Source organism: Maylandia zebra, linkage group LG11, assembly GCF_041146795.1.
Source record: "Maylandia zebra isolate NMK-2024a linkage group LG11, Mzebra_GT3a, whole genome shotgun sequence".
In the NCBI taxonomy this organism is placed as follows: Eukaryota; Metazoa; Chordata; class Actinopteri; order Cichliformes; family Cichlidae; genus Maylandia; species Maylandia zebra.
Window position 1 is genome coordinate 6,320,690 of NC_135177.1, and position 27,298 is coordinate 6,347,987.

At 42.2% G+C, this 27,298-nt stretch overlaps 1 protein-coding gene across 1 annotated transcript in view; it reads left to right on the top strand.

Annotated features, from left to right (window-relative positions):
- Positions 1–27,298, top strand: part of LOC101465204 (dolichyl-diphosphooligosaccharide--protein glycosyltransferase subunit STT3B) — a 75,747-nt gene that overhangs the window by 17,979 nt on the left and 30,470 nt on the right. The window contains exon 2 of the mRNA XM_004560070.6: positions 26,343–26,451. Within this exon, the coding sequence (XP_004560127.1) occupies positions 26,343–26,451 (109 nt within the window). The remainder of the gene's footprint in view (positions 1–26,342; positions 26,452–27,298) is intronic.

Here is a 27,298-nt window from a genome sequence, read left to right on the forward strand (position 1 = left end):
ATTCAGAGCATGAAAAGAAAAATCCACTGACTCGGATAAACATGTTCCTGTGTGTGTGTGTGTGTGTGTGTGTGTGTGTGTGTGTGGTGTACGAGTAAGCCTTTGACATAGTGGCTTTTGTCAAAGGTTCAGCAGTGGAACCCCACTTATTTAGACCTGCTGTCAGCTTCTGATTTAGAGGCGCTTTGAATTAAATGGCTTGCTGTCAGAGAAATACTTAACTTGTTCTAGTCTCACACTTGCATAAAGTAATAAGTAACGCTAGAGCTGGGCGATTAATTGCATTGTAATTCAGTGCCAATTTTTGCCTTTCAAGGATTTTTTTTTTTTTTAAACAGGATAATCGAGATAAGACTTGTCCTGTGTTATAAATGAAATGCACAGCTTTTCTTTACGACAAGCTTTCAGCCCTCTGAACAAGCTCAGATTCATTCACTGTTTAGTGCAGCAAAGGTGACAGAAAAAAAACCCCTTTGGACAATGAAATCTGTTTAGAAAGAGCTACATTTGTTAAAGGTTTCCACAGGTGAGCCTGTGCCTGCAGCGGCTGGAGGCTGTTTCACCTGTCCGAGGCACTGGTTGCTTCAGCTGGTGCTGTAGTTTCTGTTTCTGGGAGTCTCTGCTTGGGTCCGACTGTAAATTTCAGTATCGGCTAGTGAACATCTTCCTCTGCACCTCAGTCTGTGCCTGCTAATAACCGCACTGCAACACACCAACTACACATGAATCCTTGAGCTAACTCAGCACAGTGGACTTGGGGCCACATTTACTAACATGCTCCAACAGTGCAAACTGGGCTTTGGCCAAAAGAAAGTACCGTCTGTATTTACAAAGAGAGCACAGTGACAAGATTGTGTTTCAGAGGTGGGAACTGTGAGAGTTTTAATGGTGTTGCATGTGTGTTTTTGCGATTTACTTTCTCAAGGCCCAAACTAGAGCTGGGCGATATGAGATTTTTTCATATCACGATATGTTTTTTTCATTTCAGGCGATAACGATATCTATCACGATATAAGCCAAATAACTATATTTGTAAGATTTAAATGTGCCGTTGCTCACAAGTAAAATGTGAAATAATCAGCAGCTTGTTTTTATTTAAATATTTATTTCCCATAATAAGTTCAACAGGGTAGATGTACTTAAGGAACATGAGACTTTTTCAGATAAATAAAGGCAAATATTGCAAACTACACAAAAGGCAGCCGCTAAAGCGTTTAAGTTTCAAAATAGAACAAACGAAACAGACTAAACTGTCAATTCCACTTAGAAACAAAATATTAATTCTAAAAATAAATCTTAGTTTGTTTTACAGAAGAACAGACAAAACTGACTAACTTTTGTCAATATCAAATAAACTGAGAACTAAAAGGAAATTCTCAATCTCTTCTTGTTGTATAGCTGAGCTTTTCAAACAGTTTTAACAGTTACTTTAGTCTGACAAAAGCCGAATGACGAATTAGCGCTTCCAGTCAGAGACTGAGGCTACGTCCACACGTACACGGGTGTTTTTGAAAACTGAGATTTTCCGTTTTCGTTTTAAAAAAGAATCCCGTCCACACATAAAGGCAGAAATGAAGGAAAACGCTGCTATGAACATGCCAAAGCAGCAGGTGGCGCTAGATTCCTAACCGTGCAGAAATGTTGGCCAATCAGAAGTCTAGAAGCCTCGGTGGGAAAAAGTAAACAAAGCTGCGGCATAGAAGCAGAACCGAGTCGTATGTGTGGAGGGACAGTAACTGTGTGTATATGTGAGCATTTAAACACTGCAGAGAGTAGAATTAACAGTAACAGTATTGTAGAAATTCATTTCACCGAAACAATAACGTGGCGCACAGTGTGACGCATGCACCAGTTTATTGTATTTCCAGACTTGCTTTCGGCACATTTACAGTGCACGCTACTCTGTTTTTTGTCAGACTTGAAATAGCCGAAATACCTTCACACTACGGAACTTCTATGGCTCTTCCATTCGACAATCTCTCCGGCATTGGAACCATCATCTGTTTTCTCTTCGGTCACGCTCGGTTGATTTTTCTAGTCGGCACACTCATTTCCTCCATTATGCGCTGGCTCCATTACCCGCTGGCTGCTTCCCAAACAAACACACGGCTTGGCACTTGTGCTGTACGTAACAAGTCACGCGACGTGACGCTGCGGCTGTGATTGGTTCGGCTCTGCGCTACTGAATTTGGATTGGCTGACCCTTTTTTTTGAGGACAAGAGCGGCGAAGTCTATCGCGATAGCTTAATTTCTCTATCGAGTAAAAGTTATATCGCGATACATATCGTTATCGTTCTATCGCCCAGCTCTAGCCCAAACTATAGGGAGGAGAATATTTAAACAAAGTGTGCAAACTGATGCACTAACATTTGCTACGTGCAGTTTACTGCTAATTGTGCTGATATTTGATGCACTGTTGAACAGCATATCTGAATTTCACTGACTGCTCCTGTGTTTAGAAAACACAACTTTTGAAACCACCTGGAAACTAATCGCACTAATCACACCTATGAGTGTGTTTGGCGATTGTGCTATTATATTTTGCCACATTCAGGATATCTGGCCCTTGGATTACAGTAGGAGTGACAGTATGTCTTTGGAGTCCATGCTGGGTCCACGTGTGTGCCTGCAGGCAATGATGTTTCATACCTTAGGCTCTGAAGCCTGGATTATACTTTGTTGTGAACAAAGACAACTGGAGACCCGACAGTAGTCGGGCAGTAGTCATTCCTCTTATACAACTTGAAAGTCTTTTTGAAGACTGTTGCCAGGACGCATGCATGATTGATCCACTGTAATGTAACTTCTGTGTGGGCGAATCATCAAAAAACAGGCAGGGATAAGAACCTCTATGTTGACACCCATCCTCATTGTCCAATGATAAAATCTGCGTGAATTCTGCATGGCTCTTTTTGTTGCACCTGAAATGCCCCACAAATTGCAAATTCACATGTATTGCGCTATACAAATACAGGCCATTTACCATTGTAAGATGGGCTTGACAGTCAAACTGCCTATTGGACAATCCTCTGTCCCACTCCATGTCTACCTGTTTTTCATTTAAATTATATTTAACGTTGAGGGAAATTTCCTGCAAAAAGACATCTTTTAAAAGTCCAATAACTATATAATTAATTTGATAAATCAGTGCAGTAAATAACAGCAGTTACAGTTGATGATTACAGTTGACAAACATAATTGTTATCATGTGGAAAGCTAGCAGGATTCCAGCTATTCTAATGTGCAAAAATGTAATGATTAGTTTAGGGTTAGCTAAGGATGCTAGGTACTCGTGCTGTAGCTGATTTGGGTAATGCTCCATAATAATAAATCTATTATTATTATGGAGCATTATTATACCATTATTATTATAGGTACCATTATTATTATGGTACCTATTTGCTGTAGTTCTGTATTTAATTGTTAAAGCATTGCACACATATTTTTCTCATAACAACTAATTTTCACAGCATGACCTAAAAGCAGAAGTTTGAAAGGTGCAATGGCTTGCAGTACAGGGAAAGGTGAAAAAGCTGCGGTCAGGCCTGCAGAGGAGAAGTGCGCATGAGTTCCTCTGCTGTGCTTCTTTGATATTCCGCCCCATCGTTCCTCATCTTAGATCCACATGAGCGGCATATTAAAGGGAGTTTCTACAGTGCTAACTTTGCATCAGAGAAATGTTGTTACCCAAATTAAACGTAACAACAAAGCTAAAATGATCAGAATGGTGTCGCCTTCTTTTCACAGCTGATTAATCTTTTAATGTGACAACAAACAGTCTCTGTGGCTGTCACTGATAAATATTTATCAGTATTACAAATTCGTTGTCCTGGTTTTATAGCTGACAAGAAACACAAAGGAGCTTGTGCAACATGTTAGATAGCTTTACAGTTCACTACAAAAGACAACAGTAAACCTGAATAATTTTTCCTGCTTCCATTCCTGTCTTCTCTCTCTCCTTAATAGCCCGAGCTAGCCTTGCTTCTTCATTGTGGTGCTATGCCTTCACCAGGTCAAAGATATTCTAGCCGGGCATGTCTGTTTAATGCAGCCAGCCCTCTCCCTGTGCTGTCTGCTTCACTCTCGCACTTTCTCTCCATCTCTCGTCACGGCATTTCTCTTTGACTCCCAGCAGAGCGACGGGTTCTTACATGTAAGCCTGGCAGTGATGTGAATAGCACAGTGATAATAGGGGATCTTGGTGATGAAGATAGCAGTGGTTTTCTCATTTTGCTCATATTTTCTTGGGAACAGATTAAAGGGTTTCCATATAAAGGATGTGCAGCATCCAGTCTGTACTGCTGATTGGATGTTGCTGTGTGACTATGGGAGAGTGACCTGCAATATGCCAGGATGGATGCAGCAAATTCACCTCATGCAATCTTAAAGCAGTGTTAGGGACATAGTTTTTCCATTAGGCGTTTTAGTTGGAAAGTACAGTGTGGCAGATTCCCTGCAAGATTTTTTCACTCAAAGTCAGTTATTGACTGCTTGTCTGTGGCTGCCAGACAGGTGGCTGTTAAACTCGAATAACCAAATCAACACTTTGACCACTGTTTTCAGAAAGTGCAAAAGGACTGCTGGTAACCATAGCAACGATATTTGAATACAGCCTGTCTTATGTTTTCTTTGATGTAGAAGCATGATAGTGATGTCCTGATAGAAAACACCCACAGCTGTGATGTTCAGAGTTCAGACATCCAGCAATCATAAACAGACCTTTAAACCCACAGAGATCAGCTCTGTACAAACCTTAATATCATACAATCTTTTAAAGGGAACCTCCAATGCCCCCCCCCCACTCCCCCCACTCTGTCTCTCTCACTCACTCACTCACTCACTCACTCTCTCTCACACACACACACACACACACACACACACACACACACACACACACACACACACACACAAGTTTTCAATAATGAGATCAGTATTCGTGCAAGTAATAACCTGAAAGCCAAACGTTCAGGCTTTTTGAAATGCTAACTCCAGTGTCCCACAATAAGTACCTAATGACGGAATTGTTTCCCTCTTGTAGCAGTCTGTGTTGCTGGACATGTTCATGCTATCTGCATATTCAAATACGTGGATTTGGATTTCTGTTTGCAGAAGGCTACCAAAGGGCAACCGATCAGACGAAAGTGTACTCGTGGGGCCTGAGACGGCAGCTAAAATGGTTCTTTTCATTTCAGAAGTTGAACTGCGGGGCTGCACCAAAGCTCACTGTAAAACGAGGATTATTTTGAACTGTGTATCTTATAAAGCTAGACTAGGTCTAGACTAGTTCTTTTCCTCTGAGCTCAGCTCAATGTCGGGTTGTTCTGTAAATAAGCGCAGCTTTTATAGCTGGGATACTTCATTTTACCAAAACTGTAAGTAGCATTGGAAGCAGTTTCTCCTTGCTTGACATCTTTTTGTTCAGTGTTGCCTTTTACTAAAGCCACAGGTAGATTATTTTGATTGGAGGATCTATCAGTTTTTATTAATTTTCTATTAATTGCCCAGCCCTAATCAGGGGAAATGGTGTAAACAAATTCCATAACATGTTGGCTCACGTGCCCCAGAGGTGATCCTACCGCATGCTGACTTCACAGCATGATTGCATTGATGGTGCGTATAAAGAAATGCAGAAATTCATATTTGAATGACTTTAGCTCGGTTTTTGGCAACACTACTTGACTGTAGTCTAGAAAAAAATTCTGAGCTCCTATCTTTCCTCCAGCAATTTAGCAGCTTTTTAACTCTTGTAAAAAGCGAGCCTATGTCGAGGGAGAAGCTTTGCCAGGAGCTGGCTGCGAATTTCTTTTTGAGCCTGAGAGCCAAATGACAAATAGGACAGCCTTGCCCCAGAAACCAGACTCAGGGAAACATATTGCCTCCTTCATCATGTGGGCAGCCACCCACCATAGATAGATCTGTGACCTCTAATTTAGGAAACAACGCTCCAGGCCTCACAATGACAAACTGCAATTGCTTCAGTTACTTTAAATGTATTTGCATCACTTCTCCTCGGTCAGACCTGTGGGGCCACACTGGGCTGAATGTTCTATTGTGATCCATAATGGGAATCATTATGCTTTGCTTGCACTTTGATTACTGTGATGGCAAGCCTGTCACATAGCAACCTTGTATTATTATCACCGGCTGCTATTAAAATGAGTATTCACACAGCAGCCGCTTCCACTGCTGCAGCTCTGTGCCATTTATTATTAGGAATTTGACCTCAGTCTGAATGAAGACAGTGTAGCAGAGTCAGAATTTAGGCCAAGGGAATGAGTGGGTGAGCAGTGTGCTTATGCTCTGGGATTTCTATGGGCTCAGCAAACCTTAAACAAAAGGCATATTATTTATAAAAAATGGTGATTTTTCCACCAGACTTTCACTGATGTGCCGAACTTTTTAATCTTTAAACACACTATTCAAGTCAAACCAGTATGTTTCAGCGGCCTCAATGCCCTACTGACCTTAGAAACCGCTGCAGATCGACAGGCTTACGGTCAAAAAACACATAGTACTCACTCCCTTGCTGAAATCCCTTATAAATATTACTCTATTTTTTTTAAATGTTTTTTTTAAATATTGAATGCACTTTAGTGAATAATTATGTAAGGTAATAAACTATTTATTGAGCAACATAATCATGGGATTCGTTTTTCCCATAATGAAGCAGCCCTGTGATTGACTAGAATATCAAATGAGACAAACAATACACTGCAACAACAGGAATGCCAACCCCTGTAGAGGATTGGTGAAATGCAGAATGTAGATGGGGAAGAAAATGATACGACACACACAGCGACCAATGAAAGTCTCGAGTCTGGCTTGAGAGACTTCTGGTCTCAGTGGGAGTTCCCTGCATCAGTAATATAGTACACAACAGACCAAGACTAGCCAGCCGTCCCGTGCATCAGTTCAAATATGTTTTCTCATACAGGTTCATGCTGGTTTGGATCCTTTGGGCGAATGCAGTCAAGTACAAGCACAGCCGCAACCGCTGGTTTTATAGGATGCGTTAGCACACACGACGACCTGCTGTACCGTCTTCTCAGGTGTTCTTAATGCGCTTCGTGATTTTTATGGAGGTATTTCAGAGAGGCTGACGTGCAGCAGTCACAAAAGTGCAGGCCTCAGGCCAAGGCTGCACTGATATGAAAGGAAATGAATTCATCACACAGTGCAGAATATGAAAGACCACAGCAGACACTTCAAACACTTCAAAGCCCGTTTGCTGCCAGAGGAGCAGATTTGACAGGAACGATCTTGACATGCATCACGTTTTATGCGTCGCAAAATAGCCAGCATGATTTTGGTATCCAACTTGGATTTGTAAAGCTAATGCCTAACATTTGTAGGGAAATGTGGCTGTGTATAAGTTGGGGAATGACTGCTCAGAAAGTGGCCTTACAGCCAAATTTCCTTGGAGTAAACTTGAAGCTTTGTATGTAAAACCAATACATATTTACACCAGGGAATCTTAAATTGATGTTCGTGAAATGTCAGCTCTTGCCTCGCCATCCTCTCCCCATGCAGCTTGTGCATCCACACTGGGTACTAAACACTTAATAACTTTCCCTGACATGCAACGTGAGTAATGGCACCGAGCCACCAGCTAAATGGAGGTCAATTTTCACAGTGGCTGGTCAGTTTGTCTCCTGCCAGCCGTGGTCGCGTGTACTATACCAGCTGGAGACTTTAGTCAGCAGCAGCACTCTGTTTTGACTCTTTAATGAAGTGAATAAAGCTGGTGAACTTTGCAGAACTTGGCAGTGTGGGCAGTACTCACAGACATCTCTGTGCTCTAGAGGACGAATGGACCACTGAATATGATTGATTAAGCTTTATGCTGGCGGTAGGTTAATGTTCATTTTATCAGTTTAGACTGGAATTATTAGATGCTTGTTTCTTTAAGGTATTGATAAGGAAACTACTGGTGTGATTGTACCCATATATGCCAGGAGTGTCAAACCACAAGGGGCCAGAATCGGTCCTTTCAAAACCTCCTTGAGTTTGATGTCCCTGAGCTACACTATGTGCTCGATCAGTGTGTGTAGCTTAGCCAATGAGTAATTAGTGTGTCCTCTGGACTGGAAGCAGTGTTGGCTTATTGGAGTGAAAGATTGCATACATTTTTCCTTATCAATCAAGATACATGAACGACAAATTAGACAAACATAAAAAATCTTAATGAATACATTTTTACCTAATTTTATGATGTCATGAATGTTTTAAAACTGGATATGACAAGCAAGAGATAATGGTATTTGTCCCCGATAGCTGCTGTTTGCTTTTAGTCTTGTTTCAGATTCTGTGAAACCTTTGAGTTCGTTCATAGGTTCAGTATGAAATGCTTAATGATTATTTTGAACTGGGAATCACATAAAGCTACTTTAGTCAGTGCTAATAACGAGCTTGAAATGCTTTAAAAAGCAACTCGTGATGTTGTAGCTGGACTCTAGCCCGTGAGCATGTTCAAACCCTGGCTCTCAGAATAACTCCATATGCCTTAAGCACCATTACACTGATATAGTATTGTAAATTAGCAGTAGTACTACTTTCGGCTTTATGCCCTCAGTCTCTTCATAGTCCCTGACTTGCATTTCAGAAGTGGATAATTTCATGAATAATTTCACAGGCTCCTGAGGGGATGACCATTACCTTTTCTAAAGCTATATTCACATAAGAACTTTGGACAGTCTAGAGGGGATATTTTCTGTACACGGCCCACAAGATGAAATGGCCACATCATGGTAAATGGCCTATATTTGTATAGCGCTTTACTAGTCCCTAAGGACCCCAAAGCGCTTTACACGTTCAGTCATCCACCCATCCACACACTGGTGATGGCAAGTTACATTGTAGCCACAGCCACCCTGGGGCGCACTGACAGAGGCGAGGCTGCCGGACACTGGCGCCACCGGGCCCTCTGACCACCACCAGTAGGCAACGGGTGAAGTGTCTTGCCCAAGGACACAACGACCGAGACTGTCCGAGTCGGGGCTCGAATCGGCAACCTTCCGATTACAAGACTAACTCCCAACTCTTGAGCCACGATCGAGCCACAAGCCAGATCCTTTTGCACATGAGGGAACTACCCGCTTTACTTTCCAGTAGTAAACGTAAAGAATATTAGCTGTATTATTTGCACAGCTGAATTTTTACCAGGGAGCTGACAAGTACAGGAATTTGCATTCCCATATGCACCTCTGACCAGTGATTTCCTGAAAACGTCTGAGCTGCAGTGAATGTGTCAAAGCCCCAACCTGTGCTAGCAGCGAGTCCTGGAATCATTGGTTTATAGACTCTGAGAAAAGACAAGCTGAGGTGAGCTGGTAGATGTGCACTGGCTGATTTGCAGGGTGTGGCTGATCGTCTTATGACGGTGTGAATAACTGCTCCCTGCGTGCAGTGAAGAGAGTGCGCTGCTCTGTTTCGTCTCCTCCGATCTGTTCCTGAAGTGCTGAGCAGCTGGTTGGAAAGGCAAAGCAACTCCTCATTAAATAATCATCAGGACTGCAATGGGCTGAACGATGGCATTGGGCTGTTTGTGCTTCACGCTGACCAACCAGCACCGCTGAAAACAAGAGCTCCAACCAACCCGTGAACTCGGCTTTCATCATAATTATAGAAATTTTGCCATACTGGATTTGCATTTGTGCTCATATGTACTGAATTCATGTTTCAAACACAGTACAAGTTGCACAGGTCAGTTTGAGCACCCACCTCCTAGCTGCTACTGCAGCGGGCTCTACAGCCTGCTCCAAAACTCCAGAAATGCACATTCACTTTATACATATTTGATAGACTCCTTGTCCAGGAGAGAGGTGCTTTCAGGGTGTTGTTGGGTCTCAAAGTCAAAGCAATCTGCAAAGAATGCTCTTCTGGGAGGCTAATATGTTGCTCTCGCCAACTTACTTTCTTCAAGGGCCTGTTAACTTAAACTTGGTGTCATTTTGTGTCATATCACCTGTTTTTGAAGAAGTATTACTCGGCTGTTTTCTCCCAGTCTTACTGATTCCTATGAAAAATGTTTTCTCCTCGGCTCTTTAAAGTTATAGTCAGCTGCACATGCTGAAGTCCTTGAAGATGAGCAACTGCACATTGAGGAGAGTAAAGACATGGAAAGGAAGCCACAGCTTTGTTAGTCTGCTTATCAGATCACACATTGTGCCGTCCTCTTTCATAGGATTTGGATGCTTTTCTGTTCTGGAAATGGAGACTAGTTCAGCTTCACTGTGCACCAAAAGCAATCTGGGTCCTAAACCTTTACACATTGGGCCTCCTTCTCAAACTTTTCTATAGAAATGTTATTTTCCCTCACATGAAAAACTCCCACTGGATTTATGCTCACAGACCAGTTTCGTTGAAACCTCTGTGTTTATTTGACAAAACGGTGGCAAAGGACCCTGAATAACCTTTAGCTTCATTTTTCTGCCTGGCGTTGAGAGATCGACGCTCACTGTAATCAGTGTACATAAGTGGTTCTTTCTTTTTGATTAAAAAAACAAAAAGCTTGGTCAATAAGGTACGTTAGCTAACTAAATAGCTGTAGCTTAAATGTAATTTTGAATCAGAATCAGTCTCCTGATGGTTGGACACGGGGAGGCTGTAATCCACTGGTGAAAACGCTGCAACATTTATAAAGCGCTGGATTAAGCTTTTATTTATTTATTTTAGCTTTTAGACTGTTTGTATTTAAGTGATAATGGTAGTACTGAGAGAGCGGTCAGTTTTACTAATCCACTCTTCGGTGTACAGCAAGTCCTCCTTTGTTTTCATCGGTGTTACCGACGATGCATTAGTTATCCCGGCTGTTTTCTTTCATGTCATACGAGTTAAAGATGAACACATAATAATTAAAGTGAACTGGTGATGAATCGTCCTCCACCCCAAATCATACATTAACAATAGCCTGATTTTGCACATGATTCATAATGATGAAGATAAAGGAAAAATAGAAAAGACCAATTAATGAGACTGAAAGAATGACCCATTTAAACCTGAAAGTAACTGCATCATGATGTATCTGTAGGTTGTGTTGTAGAGGAGGCCTATGTTGAAGATGTGTTGAGCATTTGTTTCATTGCTGTTCTGTTTTAAGAATTTTTAGACCAGGTTGAACCGGTGGCTGTGAAATGCTAAATGAATGAACTGGGGATTATTTTTTTATTTAATCTTCTTATGCACGTCAGAGCTGTGACTTGTAGCTTATTTTTAAAGGGCAAAAACTGACAATTGCAGTCCAAGTTAAAGGAAGCTGCTTTGTCATCACTCGTTCGTGACCCTAAACTCGGACTAGGAAGCAGGATTAGTGGCTGAGTGAGGGAACTTCATGGTATATTCAATCACTGTCTACTGATCAAGTCATCAATCATTTCTCTGGAAAATAGTAACAGTAATATCCTCTGAAGCAAGGTGTGCAGACAATAAGATCATGTAGTTTTTAAGAGGACATCTAAAGACTTTCTTTCCCTGATGAGCATCAAAAGATCAAGATCATTATGAGCAGCTTTATTTCTGGCTTTTTCCTGGTTGGCTGCAGGAAATGCCCTCGTTTAAGCCCTAGCATAGCGATATCCAAGTGTTCCTAAAACAGCCTTTCTGAATCCTTACGCAGCGTAAAAGTTGAAAGTAAGCCAACTTCCTGGTTGAAATATGCTTTAACATTTGTTTTCTTGCTTTTAGATTTTTAGTTTTTGGAATCTCCAAAAATGATAAATATATTAAAAAAAAAAGTTTTGTTAATGGATAATATCTGGATAAATAATCTAGCTGGGGCTACTAGATAATCTCCAGAGCTTTCTGCATGCTCTCATTTGTTCTGGGACGGTTATGTAGTGTAACACAAACTTCATGTAAATGCACTTGTGGGTAAATTTGGAAACCCTGGATTACCTACTTATCTAATACCCACCTGTGACCGCGTATCGTAATGCTAACAATTGGTTAAGTGCAAACAATATCCTGAGCGTGTTCATAGTGCAGCTCCTCTGGTTTACTGGACGGATGCAGACCGACGTCTCTTAAATAAGGTGGAAGATCCACATTCAACTAGATTTTGTGCTTTTCTCCAGGAAGTGACAGCTGTGACGCAGACGATCAGTAGAGATTGATGTAAGGAATCGGACTACATGATGAGATGAAGGGAACAGTGATCGCAGTCCTTTTTAAAAAGCTTTCTTTTTTCTCTCATCACTTTCTGAAATGGACTCCAAGTGCAGAGAATTAGACCATGAAATAGGCTACTGACTCAAATGGCTTTTCTGAGTCAGATTTTTTTTTGTGTGTGTGTGTGTGTGCTTGATTTCAGTCACAAAATGGAGAATATGAACACAGTGGCAATAACACAAGTCATTTAAATTAAAACGGTTGCAGCTAAAGTTAACCTGCAGTAACAAACTCTGCCTCTCTGCTAGTGTTGAGGGGTTTCGGCATTCAAATATATTTTCATTATTATATATAGTATCTGAACATAAGAATGGCTGAAAACACTTTTGACTTAGCCATTTACATGTACAGGAAGCACAAGTTTGATGGCATAGTTTAGTAAATGCTATTAGACAGGAAATACCAGTGATGAGGTAAAACACCTGTAATTAGTTAGCAAAGATGAATAAACCAGTGGTAGCCATCTACCAAGAATGGGTTCATGTAAAGAGTGATAACAGAGTCAGTGAGCAGACATGTGCGCCTCGTCTCCACTTCCAGAAATGATATTAATGCATATACAGGCTAAAACGTCATCTCTTAAAAATGAAACCTGGTGAGCAGCTTTCCCAAAAATCTCCTTCATGGCACTTGGACAATTCCAGAGCAGCGTTAACACAAAGTTTCACAAAGGATATATTTGGCTTGTGTACAAGAATTGCCACTCTGCTTTTTCATTTTTCCCCACTCTGTGTGGGTATGAAGACATTAGAAAATTTAATTTTCCCACATGATTCCATGAGTGCCAAGTCAAAAGACAAAAGGCAAGTATAACAGAGACAAAAGGCTGACTTTTTAAAATATTTTTCATATGACTCCCACACAGTTTCATGATTTCCAAGAACAAATCTGTTGTAGGTGGCAGAGGCTGTTTCAACAAGTTAAAGTAGCTTTGATTCTACCAATTACTGAAACAGGTGGAGACCCCCATCTGTCTGTGGAGTCGGTGATTTCTTCCGTCACTGCTTCATAATTAGTGCTGGCAACATCCTCCATCCTTAGCACAGCTTGTAGCCCTAACACATTTGTTTGCTGTGTATTCTCGGATACCCCCAGATATTTATATTAAATTTATGACATCGTACATGTAATTTTATTTTATTTATTTATTTTTACAAATAAGTAAATAAACATCACAAACAAAAAGAAGAAAGGAGGAGAAAAAAGCAGCATAATAGAATAAGAGGCCATGGTGTGGGATTCACAATAAAACAAAAAGCACAACGTCTCGTCTCACGCGATTGGCTCGAGTCTGTTTGAAGGCCTCAGTAACGGTGCCAATTCTCATGATGTATGCAGTTTTGAAATAAATGCAGTTGCATCAGCATACACAATGTCTCTCTGGTTTAGGGGTCAATGTATTTGCCTTACATGTGAAAGATCATTGTTTTGACACCAGGAGGATTCATAAACCCAGCCTCAGGTGGCCACAAGCTAATGTGCTTCCAGTGGTGGAAAAATTTGGTGAGCTATGGGCTCTTGATTTCTGCTGTTAGCCTTGAAAATAAGCTATTATTATTGTTATTATTATGAAAACTCATTAGTGTGGCTGTAGCCCTAAAGCACCTCCTCAGCTTGAAGCTGTAGTATTTGGCTCGAGCTATCAGATAACCGATGATCGTACTTTCCTGGCTGATTACTAAAGCAAGTTTTTATTAGAGCTGGCCCGGGGGTAAAATATCATGCATCGAATTTGCTTCTGTTTCTGGCCATATGATAAAGAGCCATCTCCGGCCCCAGCTGCCGCCTCCCCACGCCTGTTGAAGGTGATTTAGACAATGAATGAGGGTCACCATTTCCTACGGTAATTTGCACTCTGATGATTTCTTATCTTGTCTGCAGCATCCTCGCTGCATGCTCAGCATCGGGTCACTGGTTGCTTTAGTTTGGAATTTGTTTCATTTCATTTACTTGATTTATTTAAATTAAGGGAAAAGTTGTGGGTGATTTTGGTAATCTCTGATTCGTACCTGTGCTGACCTTTTGTGGTGGTTTTTGTTTTTTTAATTGGCCAATAATGCTCAGGTGGAGTTATTCTCATATCCTCATTGTGTCTTCTTGCTTGTCCACTGCTTACCATAATATAGGATTTTCAGGAACCTGATGAGATGTGATCTCAATGAGGATAAAACTGAGATCCTCCTTATTGGCACCAAATCCAACCTTTTGAAGGCAAACCATTTCTCACTCACCATCGATAACTCCACAGTTTTCCCTTCTCCTCGGGTTAAGAGCCTTGGTGTCATCCTAGACAGTTCACTTTCCTATAAATCTCACATCAGTAATCTCACCCGTTCTGCCTACTTCCATCTACGTAACATTAACAGATTGCTTCCTTCTCTTTCCACCCAGTCTACGTCCATTTTTGTCCACAGTCTTGTTACCTCCCGTATTGACTACTGCAATTCTCTTCTGCATGGTCTCCCCCAAATATCCCTCCATAAGCTTCAACTGGTTCAGAACTCTGCTGCTTGCATTATCACCAGAACCCCCTCCTACCAGCACATCACCCCTGTTCTTCAGGAACTTCACTGGCTCCCTGTGAAATTCCCGATAATATTCAAACTTCTTCTGCTCACCTTCAAGGCCATTCATAACCTCGCTCCTTCTTACCTTTCTGATCTGTTAACCACCACTTGTTCTGCCCGTTCACTTCGATCTTCTTCTTCTATCCAGCTTGCTTCCTTCCGCCTCACCACCATGGGAAGCAGAGCTTTCAGCTGCTCTGCTCCCAGAAATAAGAAACACTGGTTCTCTCCCACAGTTTAAATCGCAACTCAAAACTCATCTGTTCAACTCTGCATATTCACTGTGAATCCACTGTTTGTTAATTTTATCTTGTGCTTTTGTTTTATTGTTCTTATTCTGCCATTGTTTTACTAAGTGTTTTATCCTATTGTAAAGTGTCCTTGGGTGACTTGAAAGGCGCTCATAAATAAAATTTATTATTATTATCTGATTATGCTTTTGTGCAAGGTCCCTCTCCTCTCTTGGCGTTCAAACCACCATATTTGTTTTTCTTCTTAGCCTCTGACTTCCACACTCCATGCCTGCTCAACCAACCAAACATTAAGAGATCAATGATCCTTTTTTTTTCTTCTTCAGTTTCCCAGTTTTCTTACTTGCTAGTGGGTTTTGTTTTGTTTTTGGAGGGGCTTTTAGTTATTGTAGTCCACATTACAGGTGGATTCAGAAGAAAAGGTGAAAATCAAAAGTCCATACTGTACTATCCACACAGACTGGTAGAGCTCTATGTGTTTTCAGCTTTCCAGTGTTTCTTTCAGCACACACTGGTTTATTGAAACTGGTGATGGGTGAAGCTGGTAGCACTGATTTTCTTCCAGTACTCAGAAACTCTGAGGGTGTAACCACCCACCTGAACATTGTTTTGGACCAAACACCCAATCAGAGTGCGCTGCTGCCAGGCATCACAAAACACATTAAAGGAGACAATAAAGGACAATTATCAGTTTTATCAGGATGGCGGCTGTTCTTCCTGTGCAACATGGATATCCAGTGGTTCACTACAGTGATGGTATAAAATTAGTTCCTCCCATGTACAACCGTTGAAATAAAGAGTCAAGCACCATATGCGTTTCTGCTCAAGTCCACCTTTATTAGCTTAACTTAAACTTTACTTTAAATGATGGTTTTTGTTTTTTGTCTTTATAAACAAAAAGGTGAAGTCTCTCTCAACCTGCTTATTTCAGTTAGTTTGGTATGCTTTGTTGTGCCTAAAGAGTTTTTTGCAGAGGTTTAACAGATCCTAAGAAGTTCAAAAATGCTGTTTTTTTTTTTTTTTTTTTTTTTTTTTTGTTTGTTTGTTTGTTTTTGTTTTTTTTAGTCTGGCTAACCTTTACTGATCACTGATGTTGGTACGCGCTTACACTGTGTACAAGAGAGAGAGAACCAGCTGCAGACACTCTTTTTCTCTCTCTCTCTTTTTTTTTTTTTTTTTTTTTAAATGACATCAGAAACAGCAGTATGCGACATTACGTGATGGCAGAGCTTCAGTTCATCCTTTGTCTTTTTTTTTTTTTTTTTTTTTTTTAAATAAATAGGACAGGGGGAATGAATGAGAGAAAGAGGGGGAGAGAAAGAAAGAAAACCAAAGGGGAGAAGAGACGGTGAGAAGGGGGGGGAAGAGAGAAGAAAAAAAAAAAAGAACTCCTGGGTCACCTGTATGGAGAAAAAAACAAACAAACAAAAAAAACAAACAGAGGAGACAGCAAACAACAAAGAGCAACATAATAATAGAGAAAAAAAAGCACCATCACAATAAACTAGCTAGTCATAGATATCAATATTTACTAAATAATAAACGATATTGTGCAGCACGCAAGATAGACAGCGCACAGTGTGCTTTGAGGCAGCAGCCAAGAAAGCTTTAGTCCGCGTCTGTGAATACCCATGTGTGCATACCTGTGTGGATCAGCATGCTTGCATTCCAAAGGTTTCTCCATGTAATGATCTGCTAGGGAGTGTGGGGGGGGCCACAGCCCCGTCCTCCAGGGTGTGAAGCGGGTATGGAGGAGATCAAAACTCCAGACATCCAGAGGCCCCCAGAACACAAGAGACCAAGGAAGACCAACAGAGGGGCAGCCGCGCCACTGTTCCAGTAAGAGCTGAGGAGAGTCCCAGATGAGGGCTCGCCCAGCAGCCGCGGAGCAGAAGTCAGGGGGAGTTGCAGTGACGCGCCCGTGAGCTCCGCCGGCCCCCAGCTGTGCCTGAGTGACCGAGCCCCAGGCCGAGAGGCTGGGGGCACCCCACCTCCAAAGGGGCCCGAGCGAGCCCCAGGCCCCGACAAGCGGCCGCCAAGGAGTGAGCCGGTGTGTACCCGGACGCCCACCCCCAGACACAAAGAACCACCAACACACCGACACCTGAGGGAGTCCGCCACCGGCAGGGGAAGTGGTGGTGGGTGGAAATAGGCCTCCAAACCTTGGAGGGCCTGAGGTGTCCCCAGAGAGGTGGCGTCTGATACCCAACCTGACATATAGACACAGACATACAGGCACACACAGACACAAACATCCATTCCCACCCTCATGCTCTCATATGCACTCACTCCACACTCAACCAACGTGGAGACAGACATAAAGAGACGCTGTACACACAATCACACTCCCCAAGCGTACTCTACAAACCGGGTCTAGGTACCCTTGCCCCTGGAGGGGGGAATTGCACCCAGACCCAGGTGGTGTTACCCTTTTCCCTGCGGTGGGGAGAGGCAGACCACCCCGACTCCGCAGCAGCAGGGAGGCCCCACACCCCAGACCGCAGTCTCTCTGACAAACATGCATATATGCACACACTACACACACACCCTCTCACACAGTGATTGCTAACTTTAACAGGGGACCTATGTCTCTTTCGCTTTCACTCACACACACAGGCCACTTAAAGTGGAAGCCTCTGTAATATGGGGTTTATTCTGAGCAGAAGTGGCGTTCGCTGTCCACTCCAGGAACTGCCCGTCTGCCTGCAGTGAGATCTGTTGTCAGATGGAGGCAGTGTACAAAGTATGTACTACAACTGGTGTGTGGGCCATTCCTTGCTTGTGCCGTTTTTGGTCTGTTAGCCAGCCGCAGAAGAGAGTGAAGTTCTAACATGCAAAGAGCTGAAGTGAAGTGTCCACCTCTGTCTGTGCTTTTCATGCATCATTCAGGATCATGAAGGACTCCACTGGAGTGCATCTGGGGTGGGTGAAAACCCCTCTCTCACTTCTGACTGGAATCGTGTATGTGGACAGGCACATGTGGGACCATAAATCCCTCCCTGCCAGTGTAACGCCTCAAAGTCTGTTTTTCCAGGGGCTGGAATACTGTTGCACGATGCAAACTCTCTTAAGGCTTAAACGTGCTGATGAATGACTTGGCTAATAGAAAACTAATTACCAGCATTTTTGGTCATTAATTTACATTCATTATAATGCTGAGCTGTGGGTAATCTTGATGGCCTCTTTTTGTTATTTTCCTCACAAAAATAAATGAAAAAATAATTGCCACATTAATCAGTAATGAATGAATTATCAACTGTTCATTTGGAGCATATTTAAAATTTGATGGGAAAAAAAAAAGTTAGTCTGTTCATACTCCTACCCTCTATCCTCGTCGCCCCCTCTTGCCTGGCTCTGATCTTTCCTCCGCACTCCTCCTGCTCCTCTCTACATTCATTTGAACTAATGTCCCATCCTCCTGTTTCCTGTTTCTGCTCATCTTCTCCTCCTCTCCCTCTCCCCTGGTAGATCACTTCTCAGCCAAGACTCAGAACAATGCAACAGTTTAAAAAGAGAATAAGAAACCCCCAACACACACACACACACACACACACACACTCCTCTGTCTTGTCTTCATGGACTGTGAAATTAGGTTTTACTTAAAATGGGGCCAGTGGAGTTTGGTGAGGATGAGTGATTTAAAGGATTGTTTGCAGTTTATGAACATAAGGAGAGGCAAGGGAACAGAGCTCCATTTCTTTCATGTTGGCTGCACCCATCTCATCAAGCATTCACAGAAGTCTGACCTCATACACAAACACAAGCACGGGCTTGATAGGTGGAGAGAATGCGCTCTTATACTTTTTACTGCAGGGGCCTCTGACCCTCTGCCCACTCATGTCAGTGCATGTGCCGAGTACCCATCAGCACGGTACGGAGCTTGATATGGTTTCTCCCGCTGCCCTTCTGACCTGAGCCTCCACTTCAGCTTTTTTGAAACTGTGGCTGCCTCTCCCTTTCAGGGATCATTCTCACAACCTGTGTCCACGTTCTGGTAGTTAACTTGCAGGAGTCCAGACTTGCTCTTGGAAAAGTGTCAATATTTTGGGTTGATATGAAGCTCTGTGCAGATAACCTGGTGATGAGTATTACTCAGTTTTCATTGACTGCTGAAGCTGCTGTTGGTGGTTCTTTTGCATTCCTGCACGTGTTGTGTGAGCAGTGACTGCAACAGTCTGTTAACTTAGTCATTGTTAGTTTAGCAAATCATCTGCTGTTGTGGGCTTTAAAGCTTTTTATGTCAAATCCAGTGCATTTACTGTGACACTTCACTGTCTCCCTGTTAGTCTAAAGAGTTTTGAGGGTGGATTTATTATTAACAAGTTTTCAAGGAAAAATATCTCGAATCTTTTAAAATATGTTTTTGGGAAAAAGTGGAAAATGAAATCGCACTTTACTTTGCAGCATGAGTCGACTCTACCAGCAGTTAGAGTAACATTAGCAGACTAGTGTAGGTCAAGTGTTTCATACAGGCTGTACACAAAAGTTGGCATAGCTCAGTGTTCCCCAACCACTCAGGTGTGCCGTGGAAGATTATCTGGTGCCACCTGACTAGTACTCTAAGCGACTGGTGTGAATAACGGGCAGAACAATTACATTCTCCTATACTAGAGGGCAGTACAACTACCTGCTACAATTAAATGGGTTGCCAACTGCCAGTAAAGAGAAGAAGACGAGGAAGAAATGACATAATAGTCATGCTGTAAGACACCCCAGCGTGTAATAGCAATAGATAAATATTTGAAAACAAAAAGGAGTCAATCTGACCTGGGTCATGGAGAAAATTCCAACCCGTTACATCAGTAACGTGCTGTGTGGATCTGCTGGCAGCCGTACAAGACATGATCTGGGTGCAAAATGAATCAAACTAAGACTACCCAAATAGTGATGCTGGCATGGCACAAACACCGTCACTGTGAAGGCTTAAAGAGACAGGGTCTTAAATAACCTGGCAGAACACTCGCCAGGTGTTCTGAATCTCCGGTCATCTCTTGAGTGTGCAGCCAAACAACTCCTGCAACGCACACATGATGGTCTTGGAGCCGTAACACTGTAATAACATCAGTCACTGTAATATGGAATCATTTGAACGATTGCAGTTACAGACATGAATACTCATTTCCTGTGTTTTGAACTTTAGAAGTTGTTTTTCAGTAAATTTCCCCGTCTCTAACTAGACCAGTCACTTCCTGCTCTGTGTAGTAAGCTGATTTTTAAGACTTGGTGGAAAGAGGAAAGCATGGTGTCTTTATTTGGATTAAAGCAGAGTCAAAGTGAAGGATTAGAGAGTCCCAGTAGAAACTGCTGTGTTACTTCTGGAGAAACCTCTCTGCCTGCCTCTCTGTACCGCGAGCATTTTATGCATGACAGCACTTCAGAAGCCATTTCATTTCTGTTGTCAATTTAAATCTCGAGGGTTTGGGAATACATATAAGATTTTGGGGTGTACTGCTGTCGCTCTCAAATGGATTTGCTTTAGTTTGGCCGATTTGAACATTTTTCTGGGACTGAAGTGTGCAGGTTGGAGAAACCAGAGATGGTTTGGAAAGTGTCATTCGCTGAGTGTCCCACCAGAACCTTAATTTTAAACACATACTCAGGTCACATCTGCTGAAAACGAGTTGATTCAGAAGCAGTGAAACAACGGGAAAACTAGACTCAGGCTGGCTTACATGACAACAAGGCTGCTCTTTTAAGTGCTGCTTTGCTGTTGGTTAAAACAAAACAAGGTTTAACTGAACTATAACAAGTTCAGAGCAACACAAGGCAGCATGCAGTATTTGGAGTGTTTATTGTATGTTTTTATGGAGGACACACACATTGGTGCCTTTGTTTCCTTCATGCACCTTGTACAGATCCTTCACTCTTAACTTGGCATGTCAACACCACAACACTATTCCTTCTGGGACCTTTTTGTGTAAATATTTTTGCATGCATGCCTTTTTTTATTATGTGTGTATATCATCTGCTGTGTGTGTGTGTGTGTGAGATTGAAGTGTACAGCTGCGCATTCATCTCTTTGATGTCACTTCCTGTCATCTCCTCAGAGCTGTGTGTTTTTCAGTCCTCCTGTGTCGAGCTCCCCCACACACCATCTGAAAGCAGCGGGAAGCAGGATCAGCCTGTGGAGGCTGCCGCTGCGCCGCCTGTCCTTGGAAAACCTCGCGGCGTGGGCCATTAGAAGGGGACGCTGCCCTCGCTTTGGCTGCACTTTGGCTGCCTGCCGCGTTTAAAGATGCAGCAGGCCAATTTTCAGCGCACACAACGAGGAGAAAGGCCTTGTTCTTTGAGATAATAAAGCAGAGTTCTATATTTGACTTCACTCTGCCCTAAAATGATGGCTCTGATTCAGCTGCAGAAATCAGCTCTGACCGATACTGTTATATTGACAGTGAAATGACATTTACTGATGTCGGTGCCAATATTTATCTATTGTCACATCACATTTGTGCTGCCTATATTCTGAAAAATGTAGGCTTGAAGAGCTTCGTTTCCCTGCGACAGAAGGAGAAATAAACAAGAACAAAAAGAAAAGGAAGCTAAAAATGATCAGCATCCACTCTTGGAAGTAGCTGCTGTGACATCACTCACTGGTTTATGAAGGCCTGTTTTGAATAGCTTGTCAAACAGAAGTCATTCGCCAATGAGCACACCGGAGATGATCTGTCATGTCAGTCTCATGTGCTTCAGATGAAGAGAGCTGGACTTACTTATTTTGTTTCTGATTACATCTCACCTCTCATCTAAGAGGCTGCTTAAGTTCTCAAAACGGGTATTGAACCCCTCGTGGAGTTTTCAGCTTGGAGTTGGTCCTGAGAGAGTGACGGGGGGTGAATTTCCCAAGAAGTGCATGTTCAGTTAGACGCCATTTGTGTCCACTGTGAACATGAACAGAGGTGATCGTTGAGCAGGTGGTGGCGGCCTACAACACAAGCTATTAGCCATCTCTCAGATCAGACCTGAGTGCCCTTCGCAGGATTTAAAAGGCATTTCTTCCTGGAAGTTTTACTTCTACCACCACGATACTGTTTCAGAGCACTGAGTGGCAGGTCTCTCACAATCAGTGGATCCCTATAAAAGACAAGAAAATGTCCAAATGGAGACTCTAAGACACTGTACTAATAAATGGATACATGTACAGACCATGCATTTGGTACTCCTGTGAAATTACAAGCAGACAGCGTTTTGCTGCAATTTCCAGACGACCTGCAGAAGGTGTTGTCATGGTAATCTGTCCCAACGATAGTTTTTCATTCATTGCTTGAGTTTTTGCTCCCCGGGGGCCGAGCGAGACCACATGTTGTCTGTGGTAAAGTAGATTTATCTCAGTGCAGTAAAGCTTTCTGCTGGCTCTGAATTATTTACAGACTATAATTTTTCTAGCCAACTCTTAATTATCTGATGATGAATGGCTGAGAGTGATTAGTGTTTGTTCTACTCTGGAAAAGAGATGTTCGTATTTAACCCAGAAGGCTGCTGCTAATGGAAGCGTAGTGCTGGATTTGAGGCTCGATGTTGTACTGGATCTCTCATACATATACCACTTGAGTAATATCTTTAAGTGGAAAAACAGCGAAGTAAACAGCTCATTGGTTTTTGTCAGTGGATTTGAACAAATGGGCATCTGAATATATTCTCTGTATACCCCACCCCAAAGCTATTAGCAAAGAGTGAATAATGTGCAGAGTTTGGTCAGCCAATAGTGCTGTCATATATCTTAGATTTGCTTTTTTACTTTATCTTCCAGGCATGGGGAAGGGCCTGACATAAGTAGGACTTTATCTGCAGTATTGTGGTTCACTTTGTGAAGTACAGATTTTACGGAGGCATGTTTTAAGCAAGGATCAGCCTGTTCAGACATCCCAAAACCTCAGGTGATAAAAGAAAACAGAAGAAATATGTGGAAATGAGAAAACTCAATCAATTACTGCTGGGTTTATGCTGCTCACTCGATCATCCTATCGCCCCTTTACTTTTACACTCCTGTTCAAAATTGAGAATGTTGTCTAGTTCCCATAAATGCAAACAGCTTGGCTGACCTTTAAGACTGCGGTGTGGTTGCTTGCTTTAATTTAGAGCCCTGAAGTGTTTAAGTTTTGAAGGTGCAAACCTTGATCAGTGCCATGGAGCAAGAAATTGAAGTCCCAACAACTCACTCTATAATTTACTGAATGACACTCTGAATATGTAAAACCTTGATATACAGGGAAAAAAACCCAATTGTGTAAAAACACATTTCCCCGTAGAACTTTAAAAGTCCCCGTTGACTCATTTAGTGTGAACTTCTGGGGTTCAAGAGCCCACACTGCCTGTAGTGCTGTGTGGCTGGGATCAGATTTTCTTATCTGTGTTGAGCTCTTAAGTCTCTGATACCAGTTTTAGTTGGTGTTATTATTTGGAATAGGATGGGACCAAGCTGGAGTTTTAGCATAGAAAGATTTCAAAAATAAAGAAGGTACTCATTCACCAGGTTTTGTTTGGTACAGTAGCTGGAGTTAGTTTCATGTCCTTGACTGAATTTAGAAAGGCTAGTGTGCCTTTTCTGGGGAGTAAAAAAAAAAGTTTTTCTGTGTTTTAATGAGCCCATATCCCACGGGTGAGACAGAATTCTGCTTCATCTGACATCCTGGCTGGAAATGGTTTTGAGAGCCCATCATCCAGAGTGTTGAGTGTGGGAGGTGAGTGTTTAGCCCATCCACTGGCTGTCTGAAAAGCTTTAGGATACTGCTGGCTTTCCCAGACTGTAATGGTAAGAGGAAAGTTAGAGGAATTTTCTCAGACCAGGGAGGAACCAGGGCAGCAGACACACGATGGATGACTTCTGTTGTATGTACAGGCTCCTTTTCTCTCATTGCTTTTTTTCTTCTCTCCAATCAGCCTGCAAGAGTGAGCATAAAAACCTGCGCACGTACCCTCAATCTAGAACTCATTCCTAAGGGGGCTGAGCAAGCCATATGCTGCAATCCCGCCATCAAGTTCTGTTTTTCGTGGAGGGACAGTTTGTATTGAGCACTCTAATACTTTGGAGAGGCTCAGGGAACAAGCAGACTAACTGCTGAGTAGTCTCAGCTTGGAAACTAAGAGCTACGTGCAGGATTTGTACAATAGCAGCACTCTGTCTACCTGAACCATCTAATTATAGACCGGGCTGTAGTTGAATTGCTCTAAAGTCTCACTGTCTGTAAACAACAGGCAGGCAGAAGGCTGGGGAAGAAAAAGAAGGTAAAAGTGAAAATGTTAGCAAATGAGCATGAGTGGAGAGGGAAAAAACTGCAATGAAGCTGTGCATCTGTTACGGGTGTCAGCTGAGATCACAGTAGTATGTGAAGGTGTGGATGAGGCAAGTTTCTGCCAGTTTACCCAACAACCCTTTCAATTAGCAGTAATTGGTTTTGCATACGAGTGTTAATGGTGCAGCCAAACCATTGGGGACCGATACAAATACGGTCACACCCGGCAGTTTGCAGGAAAACTAGGCACGGATCTGACCTGACTTTGATAAAAATGCAGTGCTCAGCTCCATGTAATGATGTCCTGTGCCGATGGTTTCTCAGCAACACACTGTTAATAGGTCGAATACAGAGCTACAGCTACTGTTGCTTGTGGAAATGAAAAAAGCATCTGCCTGTTAGCAAGACTGCGCAAAAGCTGCCTAGCTGAATATCAAGAAAGTTGATGAAGAGATGGCACAAAGGCGAAGAAAAAGACCATTGCATTTTGCCACACAACCATACTTTTGCTAAAATTACTGAATAAGCTGTTGACCTCACTTCTTGAGTTATGGCTCTGTTTAAATGCTGAAATAAAGGCCAGTTTTTCCTACACATAGAGGTCTGTTATAGCATACTGCAAAGTTTTGGGCAGTAGGAGCAAGTCGGGACGTTCTCAGACCTGAAATGCTGAGAAATGGTAGGAAAAGACTGAACCCTACATCTAAGTTGTGCCCTCTAAGGAACAATGTAGGTTTTTCTTTAGTAGATTTAAAAAAAATAATCCACTCTGCATTAAATATCGCCCACTCTCCAAGCCTCTACTTACCTTAAGCCTTCACCTGCCTTGTGACGAATGATGTTCTTAAATCACTTGCATAAGGTTTGGAAACATGTTCAGGTTAAAGTTGTGGTCTCCATTTGCGTTACAAAAACATGGAAGATATTTTCAGAGACGCAGTGAGGACATGCACAGTGTAAATACTTTAAGCCAGTGGCTCATAAAACATTTAACTCCCTGATGAAACAGAAACACAGGTCCCATTTATAGATTGCTATATTTCTTTTTAGATACCCCAGAAAAAAAAAAAAAAAAAAAACATGTCACAGGGGTTGGACGTGTCCACACGTGTGTACTGAATACATGTCTAGACTGGTGTCTCTTGGCTGTGGTCAATTACTTGTTTACATCATTACAAATAAACCAATCAACGCAGATTGGGAGTCATATGAAACCAGAGGTGACTGAACTGAACCCCTGGCGAGTGTCATCCACAGTGAGTGCTACGTGGACCTGCAGGGGAGGGTTTATATATTTAGGAGACTAACGGGAAGCCGTGCTGTGCTTGTTTATCTTGTCAGTCGTTGCAAAGAGCTCCAAAGGTAATGATGATTATGTGATCTGCTAGTCGTGACTGGAACTGAACCTCATGTCAGGAATAATGAGAAATGTTTAGAAATTGGCAAAGATAAAGAGGTGCTTTGTATTGTAAAATGACATGGAGAGTGAGTGGGAGGTAGTTATGTTAAAATGCAAGGGATAGAAACTGAGAGGCATCCAGGTTATCAAAATCATTCTTCCAAGCTCAGCAGTTTCCCTGTAAAACAATGTCATTAAAGTCATGTTGGCAGCATTTCTATTTTTACACAGTATTCATATTTAAAGTTCATAAAACTTTCACCCCCTTAGACATATAAGCAGAATCAATAATTGTAGTTTTGTCTGTATTCATTCTTATTCTTGCTAGCTGATGGTCAGTAGGTTGATTTGTTTACTCCCCACTTGGACTTGGTAGTTAAATGGTAGTTCAACTCTAAATCAATTCATTACGTTTTTTTAAAATTGCATTTACAATAAATAAATGTTATATTTATAAGGTTGGTGGTTTAAACCCTGGTTGTTCCAGTCAAATACTTTTGGGCGAAATGATGAAATCCAACTTGCTCTCCAATTCGTTCATCAGAGTGTGAACGTTAAAGGCACTTAAATGTCCAAAAAAGTGCTTGTGTGAATGCCGCATGTTGTATAAAGAGCTTTAAGTACTTGAGCAGAGTAGAAAAGCTTTTTATAAGAAGCAGCTGTTCGGTTGCTGTCTCTCGTAGGTCCTGGACTGTGTCTAACTATCTTGTCTCTGGTTGATTGTTTCAGGTTCAACTACAGGTCGACTCACCACCTCACCACAAATGGCTTCTATGAGTTTCTCAACTGGTTTGATGAAAGAGCCTGGTATCCTCTGGGTAGGATAGTTGGGGGCACGGTAAGTATTTTGTGTCTTCTGTGCATGTGTGTGTTTGTGTGCGTGGTGCGAGTCAGAGATGCCTGACTCAAGGTTATGAGGCACTGTGTGCACTTTCTGCCTGTACTGCACCTCTTTCTTTGTCCTTATTTCTCAAGAGTCACCTTATCATGATGAATCTTCCATCATCAGCTCACTTTAAACAGCGCACGCGCACACACACACACACACACACACACACACACACACACACACACACACACACACACAAACTAAAGCGTTGCTGGATGGCTAAACGGCTCCGAGGGGAAGCGGGGAGGTAAGAGCTTGTACGACACAGAGTGGATCTGTCTTCATAACCGCTAAAGGACAGACTGGCTCGAGTCACTTTTAACTCGTCATTACATTACAGCTCATCTCTGAGCGCCTGACTCCTCCTCTTCTCTATATTTATAACTTACGTGTGATCTCTCTGTATGGGTTATGGGCTAATCTGTTCCCCAGAGTGCACTTCAGTGCGTTCACATTATCAGAGAAAATAACAGCTTGAATGTGTTTTTGCATAATGTGACACTGGGAAGAGAAAATGTTCTACTGAAGCTATACAATTATAGTGGTGTGTGTGTGTGTGTGTGTGTGTGTGTGTGTGTGTGTGTGTGCAGTCTGTAGAAACAATGCGTTAGGGCTGGGCAGTCGTTTCCTTGTGAGATCTTTAGAAGGCGATACAATCACAGCTGGGCGAGAGGGGGAGGCAGAGGGTTCCAGTGCACCCATTAATTAATGAAATCTATACACTGTATGTCCCAGGAGGAGTTATGTGCACACCCACATTGCTTGAATGAATTATTTAATAAATATTGCTGTTTTT